Source organism: Cheilinus undulatus, linkage group 10 (assembly GCF_018320785.1).
Source record: "Cheilinus undulatus linkage group 10, ASM1832078v1, whole genome shotgun sequence".
NCBI classification, from domain to species: domain Eukaryota; kingdom Metazoa; phylum Chordata; class Actinopteri; order Labriformes; family Labridae; genus Cheilinus; species Cheilinus undulatus.
Window position 1 is genome coordinate 10,361,122 of NC_054874.1, and position 12,682 is coordinate 10,373,803.

General features: G+C 40.4%; 1 protein-coding gene across 2 annotated transcripts in view; it reads right to left on the minus strand.

The window, feature by feature from the left end:
- Nucleotides 1-301: 301 nt before the first annotated feature.
- ccdc88b (coiled-coil domain containing 88B) overlaps nt 302-12,682 on the minus strand; it is a 93,746-nt gene continuing 81,365 nt past the window's right edge. For both annotated transcript variants that reach the window (XM_041797830.1, XM_041797829.1), the window contains exons 25-27: nt 10,493-10,600; nt 5,657-5,808; nt 302-1,230 (exon numbers count right to left, since the gene is read on the minus strand). In XM_041797830.1, coding sequence (XP_041653764.1) covers nt 869-1,230; nt 5,657-5,808; nt 10,493-10,600 — 622 coding nt within the window. In that variant the 3' untranslated portion in view covers nt 302-868. The remainder of the gene's footprint in view (nt 1,231-5,656; nt 5,809-10,492; nt 10,601-12,682) is intronic.

Genomic DNA, 12,682 nt, shown 5'->3' on the forward strand with positions numbered 1-12,682 from the left:
AAGATTATGATTCTTTTAACTCTGTCTCTACGGATAAATTATTAATGTGTGCGAAGTCAAAAAGATTTACTCAGGAGCTGAAAATGAAACAGGATACAGTAGCAAAAATACTCACATGTAGTCTTATTGAAGGTGTCTGTCGAATGGTAAAATAATGCTAAAAACTAGTTTATTTGAAGTTATCTGGTTATGTTTTTTAACATTTAGTCACCTTTGGGCTTAATATTCACTGAAGCTGACAAAGCAAAGCAGTTAATTTCTTTAAAGCTCACTAGAACACACTAGAAACCATTTCCTGAGAGTTTATTTTATTCACGTATTCCAAAAAACTGAAGGAAAACATATTTAAAACAGCCGACACACAAAACCATTACAAGTGTTTGCCAGGAGCATATATAATATAAAACAGGTCTCTTAATTGAGAGTCTGCAGCGGTTCTTTCTCTGCCATGTCTGCGCTGTGAGTGTTGATTGTCTGGAGGGCAGAGAATATCTCAGTCTAATAGGCCCATGCATGTTTTATTAAGACGAGCATTAGCTGTATCTTCAGTGATTGTAGATGTTAGGGCCATTCTCCAGGCTCCGTTTTTACTTTACAGTCCAATTTTTATTCAGCTTGACATTTCACTTGTTTCCCCAAAGACCTTTCTTCATGCTGTGCACGTAGCTGGGAGCCTTGCAAACACACGCAACCATTTCAAGTATATTTAAACAAAGTATTTATTTTCCTTTTCATAAAAATTCAGAGAACTCTTTTAAAAATCCCCCCTCATACAAATACATCTTACTATATTCTTGTTCTGTTAAAAATGTGACTAGTTAGGTGCTGATTTCTGGAAAAGTACAAACATTGCAAGACATCTTCCTCATTACACTTTCTCGTCCTCACCTCTACTCTCCTCTTCGACACTGTCCCGCTTGGTCAGTGCCGCATCCCCTGCTTGTTCTGCATTTGTTTGACCTCGCTCTCCCTCCCAGAGGACGGAGGAGGTGTTCTGGTTGGAGCGAAGCCGCAGTCGGGGTGGTGTTTTGTGATCACCAGGACTGAATGACTGAGAAACTCCGGATCCTCCTCTGGCGAGCCCGAGCCCCCAGCCGTGACGGGATCCCAGCTTACGACGGCCCCCGGAGCCAGAACGCAGGACTGGGGTCCCGGGAGCTGAGATTTCTGGGTCTGCTTGGGATGGAGCTTTTCTCGCCGGGGATGGAGAGACTGGAGCACTGCGGGGGTCTAAAAACAAATGGTAAGTCCAGTGTCAGGATAAAAAATCTGTGTGGGGAAAGCCTCAGTTTGCAACTCTGATAATGGATGGTGTGGTTTAAGTAAATGTATTAATTGTGGTGAAGGTGGCAGGTCTGAATTGCCATTAATCAGCAGGTTAGTGGTTTGACTTCTGGCTCCATCAGTCCACAACTTAAAGTGTCAGTGAGAAAAACTTCACATCTAAAAACGGCGTCTGTCAAACACCGCCTGTGGGTGTAATAGTTACACAACAAATATTACAATTTACTTGAGTATAATGATGATCAGGACTGGACCAGTAATCTGAAATACAGGGCATTTTCCAAGTGGGCTGACGCACCTTTTTTTGGACAGTGAAAACAAAGTGAATACACATCATTTTAGCTGACTGTAGCATTTAATTCTCAGTTTTGTAATAGTTTGGGGGAATAATTTGCTCAATCTTGCTGTAAAAAGGGATGAAGTAACAGTTAGGTCATGTTTAACCAGCAGTAAAGGGCAGGTTTGCACCAAAATTGCCAGGGCCAAATCATCTTCCCAGTCCAGGCTGCTGCATACCTTTATGATAGAAATGTTAACCCATCTATGAAAATACTGTAAAACTTTTTTGGGGGTGCTCTTGAGAACCTTCAGTGAAGCAGAATTTGTTTTTGTGGCCTTCCCCAGATCTATGCCTTGCAACAATCTTGTCTCTGAGCTCTGCAGGCAGTTCCTTTGACCTCATGGTTTGGTTTTTGCTCTGATATGCACTATCAGCTGTGAGGCCTTCCAAATCATCCATCCATTTTCCCGTTTTTGAGTCATGGAGTGGCTGGAGCCTCTCCCAGCTGTCATTGGTCGAAGGAAGGAAGGGTAAACCCTGCAAAGGTCGCCAGTCAGGGCTGACATATAGAGACAAACAACCAGGCAGACTCACACTCACAGCTACAATCAATTCAGAGTCACCAATTAACCTAACGAGCATGTCTTTGGGAGGAAGCCCAGAGAGAACAAACTCATCACAGAAAGACCAGGACTGAGAACCAGGAATCTTGTTACACTAACCCCTAAATTCCACCAAATACGTGTTTAGCCTGTGTCCACTCCATCACGGCAACAGAGCAAATGGGTTTCAGTTTTAGTCAACAAGAGTGCTTCCACCAGCTCCATCAGTGCTTTTAAATTTCAGAGCCCTGCAAAGCAGATATGTTGGACTTCTATTTTTGCCTGATCCCAGAGCCCTGGGCACAATTCAACAAGTTTTGCTAAAACCAAATTAAAATATCTGGTTAAATTTCAGAATAGAATACTCAGTGCTGATGTCAGACAAATGCCAGACCATATTTCACTTCACTACGTCAGCAAAATGTCATAATGGGGAGTAGCAGAGCCCTTACTCGACATGTCAGAGGGGCAAAATAAAGTGCATTTATTTATAAATACACTATACTGCCAAAAGTATTTACTCACTCATCTAAATAATTGAAATCAGGTGTTCCAATCACCTCCATGGCCACAGGTGTATAAAATCAAGCCCCTATGCATGCAGACTGTTTCTACAAACATTTATAAAAGAATGAGTCGCTCTCAGGAGCTCAGTGAATTTCAGCGTGGTACTGTGATAGGATGCCACTTGCGCAACAAGTCCAGTGGTGAAATTTCCTCACTCCACAGTCAACTGTCAGTAGTATTATACCAAAGTAGAAGCGATTGGGAACGACAGCAACTCAGCCACGAAGTGGTAGGGCGCGTAGAAATGACAGAGCGGGGTCAACGGATGCTGAGGTGCATAGTGCGCAGAGGTTGCAACTTTCTGCAGAGTCAATCGCTACAGACCTCCAAACTTAATGTGGCCTTCAGATTAGCTCAAGAACAGTGCTAGAGAACTTCATGGAATGGGTTTCCATGGCCGAGCAGCTGCATCCAAGCCATACATCACCAAGTGCAATGCAAAGCGTGGGATGCAGTGGTGTAAAGCATGCCACCACTGGACTCTAGAGCAGTGGAGACGCGTTCTCTGGATTTACGAATCGCGCTACTCCATCTGGCAATCTGATGGACTAGTCTGGGTTTGGCGGTTGCCAGGAGAATGGTACTTGTCTGACTGCAGTGTGCCGAGTGTAAAGTTTGGTGGAGGGGGGATTATGGTGTGAGGTTGTTTTTCTGGAGCTGGGCTTGGCCCTTTAGTTCCAGTCAACTCTGAATGCTTCAGCATACCAAGAGATTTTGGACAATTCCATGCTCCCAACTTTGTGGGAACAGTTTGAGGATGGCCCCTTCCTGTTCCAACATGACTGCACCAGTGCACAAAGCAAGGTCCATAAAGACATGGATGAGAGAGTTTGGTGTGGATGAACTTGACTGGCCTGCACAGTCCTGACCTCAACCCAATAGAACACCTTTGGGATGAACTGAGAGCCAGGCCTTCTTGTCCAACATCAGTGTGTGACCTCACAAATGTGCTTCTGGAGGACTGGTCAAAAATTCCCATAAACACACTCCTAGACCTTGTGGAAAGCCCTCACGGAAGAGTTGAAGCTGTTATAGCTGCAAAGGGTGGACCAACGTCATATTACACCCTATGGAGTAAGAATGGGATGTCACTTAAATTCATGTGTGAGTCAAAGCAGGTGAGTGAATACTTTTGGCAATATAGCGTAGGTTACTAAGTAACCATAGTAAAAGCACAAACATCCACATGAAAGGACAAAACAGAAACAAATCCAAGCAATTCAATCCTTGTCCAACTCCTGCAGCTCAGAGCAATAGTCTCACGTGTTTGCTACGTTTTTAAAACACTTTAGCAGTTTCTACTCTCACAGACAGGTGGGATTCTGTCACTACAGTGTGAACTCCTCAGTCCTGCAGGTTGGGCAGTCTGGCAGTGATGCTCTGTGCTGCGTATGGAAAACGGATGGGGGGTGTTGATGGACAGGGGGCTTCAAGTCTAACCACAGCACAGCCGCAATGGACCGGACATGGACCAAGTGGAAGTCCCGGATAATCCCTGTGCTGCCATGCAGCCCCTTTCAAAGTCATGTCCAATCAATTCAATTAATCACAGGTAGAATTCCCTCCTCCATAGACTCGATAGGTGTCAGTCACCTGAACCAGTGAGTGTTACCTGAGTATGCATTTAAAGTTGGAGGATTTACAGTATCGCCAGAGAAGAGATTAATATTTTGCAGTCAAAATAATTGGATACAAAAGTTACCGGCAGTAGTTCATATAACTGCTGTGTTACTAACAAATATTATATGATTGCATTAATGTGTTGTTGAACTGTGATACACCCAAAACTGGTTACAGGAGCATCTGGGCAACACAACCTGCAGCCTATTGCAGAGAATAATCATGGTCCATCACAAGCTAGCAGCACTGAACGTGATTGAGATACAGAACCAGAGCAGCACATTCCATTAGCAGTTCCTGCATCTTTCAATGTAGCAGTCTTTACATAACATCCAGTATTTTCATGGCAATAACATAGTTGTCATGGTGGCCCTGTAAAGGAAACTCACATGAAGCAAAACATCCCGTTACTATAAAGGTTAAGGATTTCTCTGACTTTGAAAAATTTGGACTAACATAGAAAAAGTCTTTTTTTTAATGAATTTTGGTACCAAAATTCTACATACTGTACCTTTAAGGTAAGCTATCCTTACTTGAATCACAGCTAGTGCAAAAAGCAACAGTTTCCTCACACAACCTGTGTGTAACAGCACCTTTCAGCAAATCTTATCTTTGACGATTACACTGGGATTTGAAGTGTTTCTACTCTTATGGATTCAGTTTGCTACATGCTTCATCTTCTGGAGTGATGTTTTGATTTTTCTGCCTGCTGTGTTGTGGAAAGATGAAGTGTTTCTCTTTGGGATACAGACTCAAAGAGAAAAAAAAAGCACACCAGTCCACCTGTTGAGAAACAGAAAGAGCTAAGCTCCCAGCTGGAACAGCTTAAGAAAGCAGGGTTTAGCAGGGGGGGATAGGAAAAATCACAAAGGGATGAAAAATAAAATTAAAAAGGGCCAATAATAGTTTGTCACAAAGGGAGTGAAAAAATCACAAATGCAGGTCAAAGCTTAAATCTTGGCTCTGAAAACGTCTGCACTTTTCCCCTCCCTCATCCAGTAAGTTCATTCAGCTGTCAAGGTGCATAAAAAGAAAATGAAGCCTCCCAAATCTCTTCCTTTCAACATGTGGTTAGCAGAGAAAGCCTGCCTCAGTACGTCTTGGCGCTCTGCAGGGGGAGATCTGAGGAGAGGAGAGCCGTATCAATGCTGACCACACTTGGTAGTCATGAGATGATTTGCATGCATGCCTGTAGCCCTGCTTGATGGGGTGAGCATCTGAGCATATCTTTGAGGAAACCAGTCCACTGCTGTTTGTGAGAGCGAGCGCCTCTGCTCGTGTGTGTTTGTGTGTGAGGTCTCACCAGGCTGAGGTGTGTGCGAGTCTGATGTAAATTCAGGGCTGTCGGCCAGGTTTTCCACACTGCCCGCGGCGGTGAAGAGGGCGCGTCCCTCCTTCCCTCCTCCCCGCGGTTTGATTAGCTTCTTCATCCTGTCTGCAATCCAGTTAGATTTCCTACGAGGACGCAGGGGATAGAGACGTTTACAAAGAGGGATGAGGTGGGGGAATGTGTGTGCACATGAACAAAAGCAGCCAAGTGTCAAAACAGATGCATCTTATTCACTGAAATGTATTGTGCTGCAAGCTGTGAGTTTCTTTGACGTGAAATGTAAAATAATAATAAAACGTCCCTTAAGGTTCAGCTGTCATTTGTCATGCTTTTCTATGACATCACAGTAATCGGCTTGGAAATGTTATAATTAAATTGTCAGAACCATACAAACTTGTAGCACTGTAGGTAAAAAAACACTATTTTGACACAAGAACAATTGGTCTAAAACAATACCCATTATTCAAATGTAGTTTTGTCTGCCAGCTGTCCAATCAAAACAGGTACGCCTCCTCTCAAAACTCTGGTTTTCAGGATAATAGAGAGCAAACAAAAGGAGAGGAAACATTTCTTCTGACACTCAATCTGCCATGTGGAGATCTCAGTGATTAACCTCAGTTAACAAAATAAATTAAAGCAAGTAAAATACATTTTTCATAAAAGAGTCAAATGCTTACTCTGTAACCTAAAACCACAACAGCCAACAGTGCATACTCTGTACACAAAGTGCAACTGTGGGCATGCCACATTGTTTCAGACTCGACTTCACAACAATGGCTTGTGAAGCAAAACATATTCAGACTACAAGGTAAGCTAGAGGGAGCCTGTTAAAAACACAGGAGGAAAAACATGTTCTCTAAAACAGTCTGGAAGAAAAGTCTTTCTGATAAGAAAAAAATATTTGCATGAAAAATCATCATGTTATCCAAAATGTGTCCCTGGGTTCTAGCCTCAGCAGACTGCTGTTTCTCAGAGCAGATTCTGGTTCAAAACAAATTCACCATTTGAAAAGGCTTAAATGGAAAACTGAGCATTAATGAACAGTATTGATTTTTTTCAGAAATGCCAGTGTTCATCAGAGCAGCAGTCTGGCAACTTTTTTGTATTCTTTTTATTCAAAACACCAAGCATTAAGCAATAGAAGAATATTTATCCACCATTTTCCTGGGGGCTTCACTATAGATATGATTAAAGGTGGAACTTTAGTGATAAAGTGGAAGCAGGACAAATACATTACTGTCATTATCCAGGTTGTTGATTTGTTATTTTATGAGTTTTTCTAGTGTTTTCCTGTTTTTTCAGTGTATTTCATGTTGTCTGGTGTTAGTTTACGACCTCTTGTGTTTCATGTTTGATTTTACTCTTTGTGTTTCATGTTTAGTTACTCCCTGTGTTTCATGTTTAGTTTTAGTCCTTGTGCTTCAGGTTTAGTTTTACTCGTGTTTCATGTTTAGTTTTAGTCCTTGTGTTTCATGTTTAGTTTTAGTCCTTGTGCTTCAGGTTTAGTTTTACTCCTTGTGTTTCATGTTTAGTTTTACTCCTTGTGTTTCATGTTTAGTTTTACTCCTTGTGTTTCATGTTTAGTTTTACTCCTTGTGCTTCAGGTTTAGTTTTACTCCTTGCATTTCATGTTTAGTCACTCCCTATGCTTCATGTTTAGTTACTCCCTGTGTTTCATGATTAGTTACTCCCTGTGTTTCATGTTTAGTTACTCCTTGCATTTCATGTTTAGTTACTCCCTGTGTTTCATGTTTAGTTACTCCCTGTATTTCATGTTTAGTTTTACTCCTTGTGTTTCATGTTTAGTTACTCCCTGTGTTTCTTGTTTAGTTTTACTCCTTGTGTTTCATGTTTAGTTACTCCCTGTGTTTCTTGTTTAGTTTTACTCCTTGTGTTTTATGTTTAGTTACTCCCTGTGTTTCATGTTAAGTTTTACTCCTTGTGCTTCATGTTTAGTTTTACTCCTTGTGCTTCATGCTTAGTTTTACTCCCTGTGCTTCATGTTTAGTTACTCCCTGTGTTTCTGGTTAGTTTTACTCCTTGGGCTTCAGGTTTAGTTTTACGCCTTGTGCTTCATGTTTAGTTACTCCCTGTGTTTCATATTTAGTTTTACTTTGCTTCCTTGCTCCCTCATAGCGTCTCATGTTTGATTCTGCTCATGGTCCAGTGTTCTTGTGTATCGTGAAGTGTTCCATGTTTCCTGTTTTATTTTGTAGTTGCCTTCACTTGTGTGAGATTCTAGTTTTGCTTCTGTCTCAGTTTCCCTCCTCTGTGATTACCCTCACTAGTTTCACCTGTGTCTTGTTATCCACACCTGTCTCTCCTTGTCTAATCACTCCCTGTGTATTTAGGTTCTGTGTTTCTTCCAGTCCTTTGTAAGTTCATTAGATGTCTTCCCCTGCGTTTCTCCTCGTGCTGCTCCAGTGTTTTTTGCCTTGTTTCATGGACTTTGATTTTGACTCCTGTGGATTTAGATTAAGTAAGTTCTTTTGCTTGTTTTAAATCAGTCTTTAAGTTTTTATCTGCATTTTGGGTCCTCCCTTTTGAGTTTTTTGCTTCAAACCTTACAATTACCCCAATGGCTAACCATCAATGGATTTTGTTTTAGAAGGAATTCATCCTCAATTCAACAATTACTGCTTCAATTTTCAATTTTTTTTTGTTTAACTAAATTATATGTGAATATGTAAATTATAAACAGATGTAAAAAGAAACATTACATTTACTCATGGGACAGAAATTAAGTACATTTTTTGTGTATTTGTTGTTTTTGAGTTTTTATAATCAGTATATTTATTTGATTACTCTTTCAGAACAGAAGTGCCATAATTTGCTGGAAGTTTAAGGTTTTTTTTGTTCTTTTATTCAACTGTATTCATTAAAAGTCTGGCAGTTACATTCATGAATTAACTACATTGCAAACATTACAGACTAAGAAACATTTCATGAATAAAACAGAAAAAACATCAGGTCTAATCCAAGGTTTGAATGATTATAGATTGGTTAAAGAGGTAGTTACATGAACGGTGGCTTGCTTTAGCTTTGATAGCTTTAGCTAAAGCTAACATAGCTAAGCTAGCTATGAAATTAGCATTACTACATAAGCTAATGTAGCTAAGTTAGTGTTAGTAACTTGAGTTTTAGCAGATGTAGCTAAAACTAACATAGCTACATAGAGAACATACCTACCTACCTTACATAGCTACATTGTGAGCTTTGCATTAGTTATGTAGCTACATTACCTAAGAAGCTAATACAGCTACGTGAGTTAAGTGTTCTGCGTTAGAATGTTTTCATGGAGGACAATCAGACTGTTTATCTGGCTTAATTTAACATTTTTTGCAATCAGATTTTGCAGGTCAGGTTTTTAACTTTAAGTATCCTAACCGTTATCGTAATCCTAAACAGAAGTCTGATCCAATTCTGCTTTTTAGTTTTAGCGTGCATTTCTGTTCTGAAGTTTTCTTTTTTCAACCTAAATTTATTTAAATGAACTCAGATTTTAATTCTATTCATTGTTTCATTGTAATGTCCCTTTGTTGTATTTTAAATGTTTTTCCTTTTAATCTCTGTAAAGCACTATGAACTGCATTGTGTATGAATGGTGCTATACAAATAAACTTGCCTTGCCTGAAAAAGACTGTGTCTTAGATTAATGGTCTTTGAGAATGGCTGTCAGAGATGTACAGTCTGCAGCAAGGCCACTCTTCTTTGTTGCCTTTATTCATAGATGAGGACAGTGGATGGAGTTGGAAATAAGGATGAAAAAGTGGGGAAGAGACATGCGGAACTCAAATGATGATGTCTGACTCACTTGAAATGTGATCTACTTCTGATTAAAACTGCCACTATAGCTATACCCAAATTTTTTGTTTTTACCATTGTTTCTCAGCTTGCTTTCAAACCAAACCCTGCCTGTTGCTACTGCCTCGTTTTTCCCAAACAACACTGATCGGTCTGTCTGTTCTCAGACCTGGCACAAACATTTCAGATTGGATCTTTACAAGATTGGTCTGCCTAATGGCAGACATGGAATCTAAACAATCCATCAACTTTGCAAGGTTAGCAGTTAAGTGTTGACTTCAAAAGCAAAGAGAAATCTACCCCTCTTAATGTCTACAAAGTAAATGCTGTGATTTCTTTGCTTATATTACCCCTAGAGAAGCACCAGTTCATCTATTTTGAGTGAGTCTCAATTATAACTGTAAATAGCAAGTCATACTGAGGTTTCACTCTGGCTGAACTAAGAAGTACACGCCCCAGAAAGAAACCAAATTCTTTGTAATTTACTTGTATTGTATAGTTAAAATGTTGAAATTTTATCTCATAATTTTTATTTAATAACTATGACTTATATCTCACAATTATGACTTTTTATCTCATAATTTTAACTTTTTATCTCAATTTCAACTTTTTATTTTATAATTATGACTTAGGATTTGTTGTTTTTTTTTCAAGAAGCCTTACTCTCACATTTTTTCTTTTCTTTTGGCAGAAATGGGCTTCCATACTGCTCTGATGTCGACCTAAAATATAATAAAACTGTTGTGCTACACAGAACTTAAAGCATACTTCCTTGCATTTCATCATCTGTCTTACTTTCTGCTACTTTTGCAACCCTCACTTTGACTATAATGCACACCTATATGTTGACCTACTGCGCTGTTTCTTTCCCCCTATGTAAAGAATTTAAGTTCCTTTGTGCATGGAACAAGCTGCATAGCTGTGAATTCTGCAGGAACATGGTCAGGCACGGTTGTGATTAACCCATAACTGGAAATATATGGGTGTAATATATCTATACAGTACTTTGCTTTGCTGGCCGGAGGCTGCATGCTGGGCTCAAGGACTCTATACTGATCCATAATCTTCTCCACCAACTTCTGCTTCTCCCGACGGAGCTCGCTCAGCTTCTCCCTGAAGGAAACATAAGAAGAGTAAAAACAAAGCTGGTCAGAGGAGGATGGAGAAGAAGAAATGAGTTGAAAAGGGTTTGATCTATTTCTTAGATTTATTTTATAAGTGTAAGTAGATCGGAAATGTGATGTAACATCTCTGATAGTGTATGCAGCCTATTTCTCCAAAGTCACTCCCAAGAATCTAATCATGCTGTGAAGTTAGAGCGAGATTCTTTTTAAAGCAGCAGATCAGAGAAGAGACTGAGTGGGGATGTTAATGCTGGTGTGCTGCTGGAGTGCAGGGTTCAGGGTTGGAGCTGCAGTGTGGACAAAGAGTGGGATAGAGTTAGGGGGTGGATGCTTTGCAAACCAAAAAAGAAGGCTAAAATTAAAAAATACTGAGCATAAAGTCAGTAGCTGCATCACAGTTTCCTTAGATTGCATCTCTGCATCTCTCACTTACTTCTCTTCCATGCATTTTAGTTCTGCCTCGCCAGGGATGCATTGAAAAGATGCAAGGAAAGAAGGGACAGAGGGAACAGTGACAAATGCTTTAAGAGAAGTAACAAAGAACAGACTTGCAAACAGAATGAAGCAGCTTCATTAGGTGCACAAAGATCACTCCAGTCAAGTGATAAATGTAGCATAATTTCTGAAAACTACCTGCAGACATCAGCTCACTGAGACTTTGGGTGGAAATTTTACAAGGGGGCTGGAATAGAAATTTTGGCTGTTTACTTTCATTCGTGCAGCACAACAAAAATGTGAAATTTTCAGGAGTTTGGAGCATTTGTGAAATTTGAAATTTGGTGGTGCCCCGACCAGGGGTGCAACTACCTACTTTCTGAGGGGTATGCAGATACATCACAGCGCCCGTTAAAACGAGAGCATTAGAAGCTTCAACACAAGACAGCACACCTTTATGAAGGTAATATGGACTTACTGAAGAGTACACGCCATCAGTGGACTCCCTCTGCGCTCTTTTACACACGTTCCTCCGTCCAACAGTAATAATATACAGGTTTTTATTTGAATTTGGCAGTTAAAGTCTGTCTTCTTTGTGTGGACTTAGATTTATTGATATGACTTGTTGCAGTCTTTAGGCTACTGCTGACAGTTTCACCTTTATAGAGCATTTCGGGAGGATTTTTTTAAAGTAAGCCTTATAAGAGCCATGATTCAAATGAACACACCCTCGTGCTCGAGGGGGCGCGCACTGGAGCACCTATAGTGTGTGTGGGGGACGAAAGGAGGGGAGGTGAAGGAGCAGAGGGGCGTCACGTGGGTATGCACTATATGCGGCGCATAGGGTGGTAAGGGTGCAGTAGCAGTCAACAGTTCAACATACGGAACAGAGACCGTCCCGTATGGGACAAACCAATTTAGTCCGGTATACGGGATGTCCCGGCTAATACGGGACAGTTGGCAACCCTAGCTGCGGCTCAGTCCCAGCTAATGGCAGGCCTGCTAGAGTCATGAGCTAGGACACAAAAACTCATTAGTTGCATTCAAGAACAAACCCCTTCTCTATAACTTTCACATAATCATGCCAAAGCAGACACTTTTGTTTTTCCCAAAGTATAAATGAAATGTAACAACTCCTCTAATTTTGTTCACAACCAAGAACCTCTGAGAAAGGCGATCACATCAGTGTCAGCTCAACCGTGCTCTCAGTGCTACGAAGCAAATGTAAGCATGTTAACACTCAACTAAGAAAATTAATATGAAAGAAATTATTGGAAAGCATGAGCCCGTAACCATTCAGATCCCCAGTCTCACAGAGATGCTTATTTTTCCTTGACTGCTTTAATTTCATGTCTGATTGACTCATCAGCACAAACTCTTTTGATGTTTTTATATTTTGGTCTTTTTTCCATTTTAGTAATGAAGCAGTTGTTTCTGTTTAATTTTTTGTCCTTTAGATTTGTATCCTCTTAAAAATCCCTCTTTTTCTCTATCAAAAACAATCCAAAACCACGCTTCTGGCAGTGGTGTATCAAATGTGGAAAGTAATTTAGGGCTTGATAATCTCTGAAGGCAACTTTGATGCATTTTAGACAGCTCATGACCCCTCTTTACACATCAGCTCACTGAAATTGCA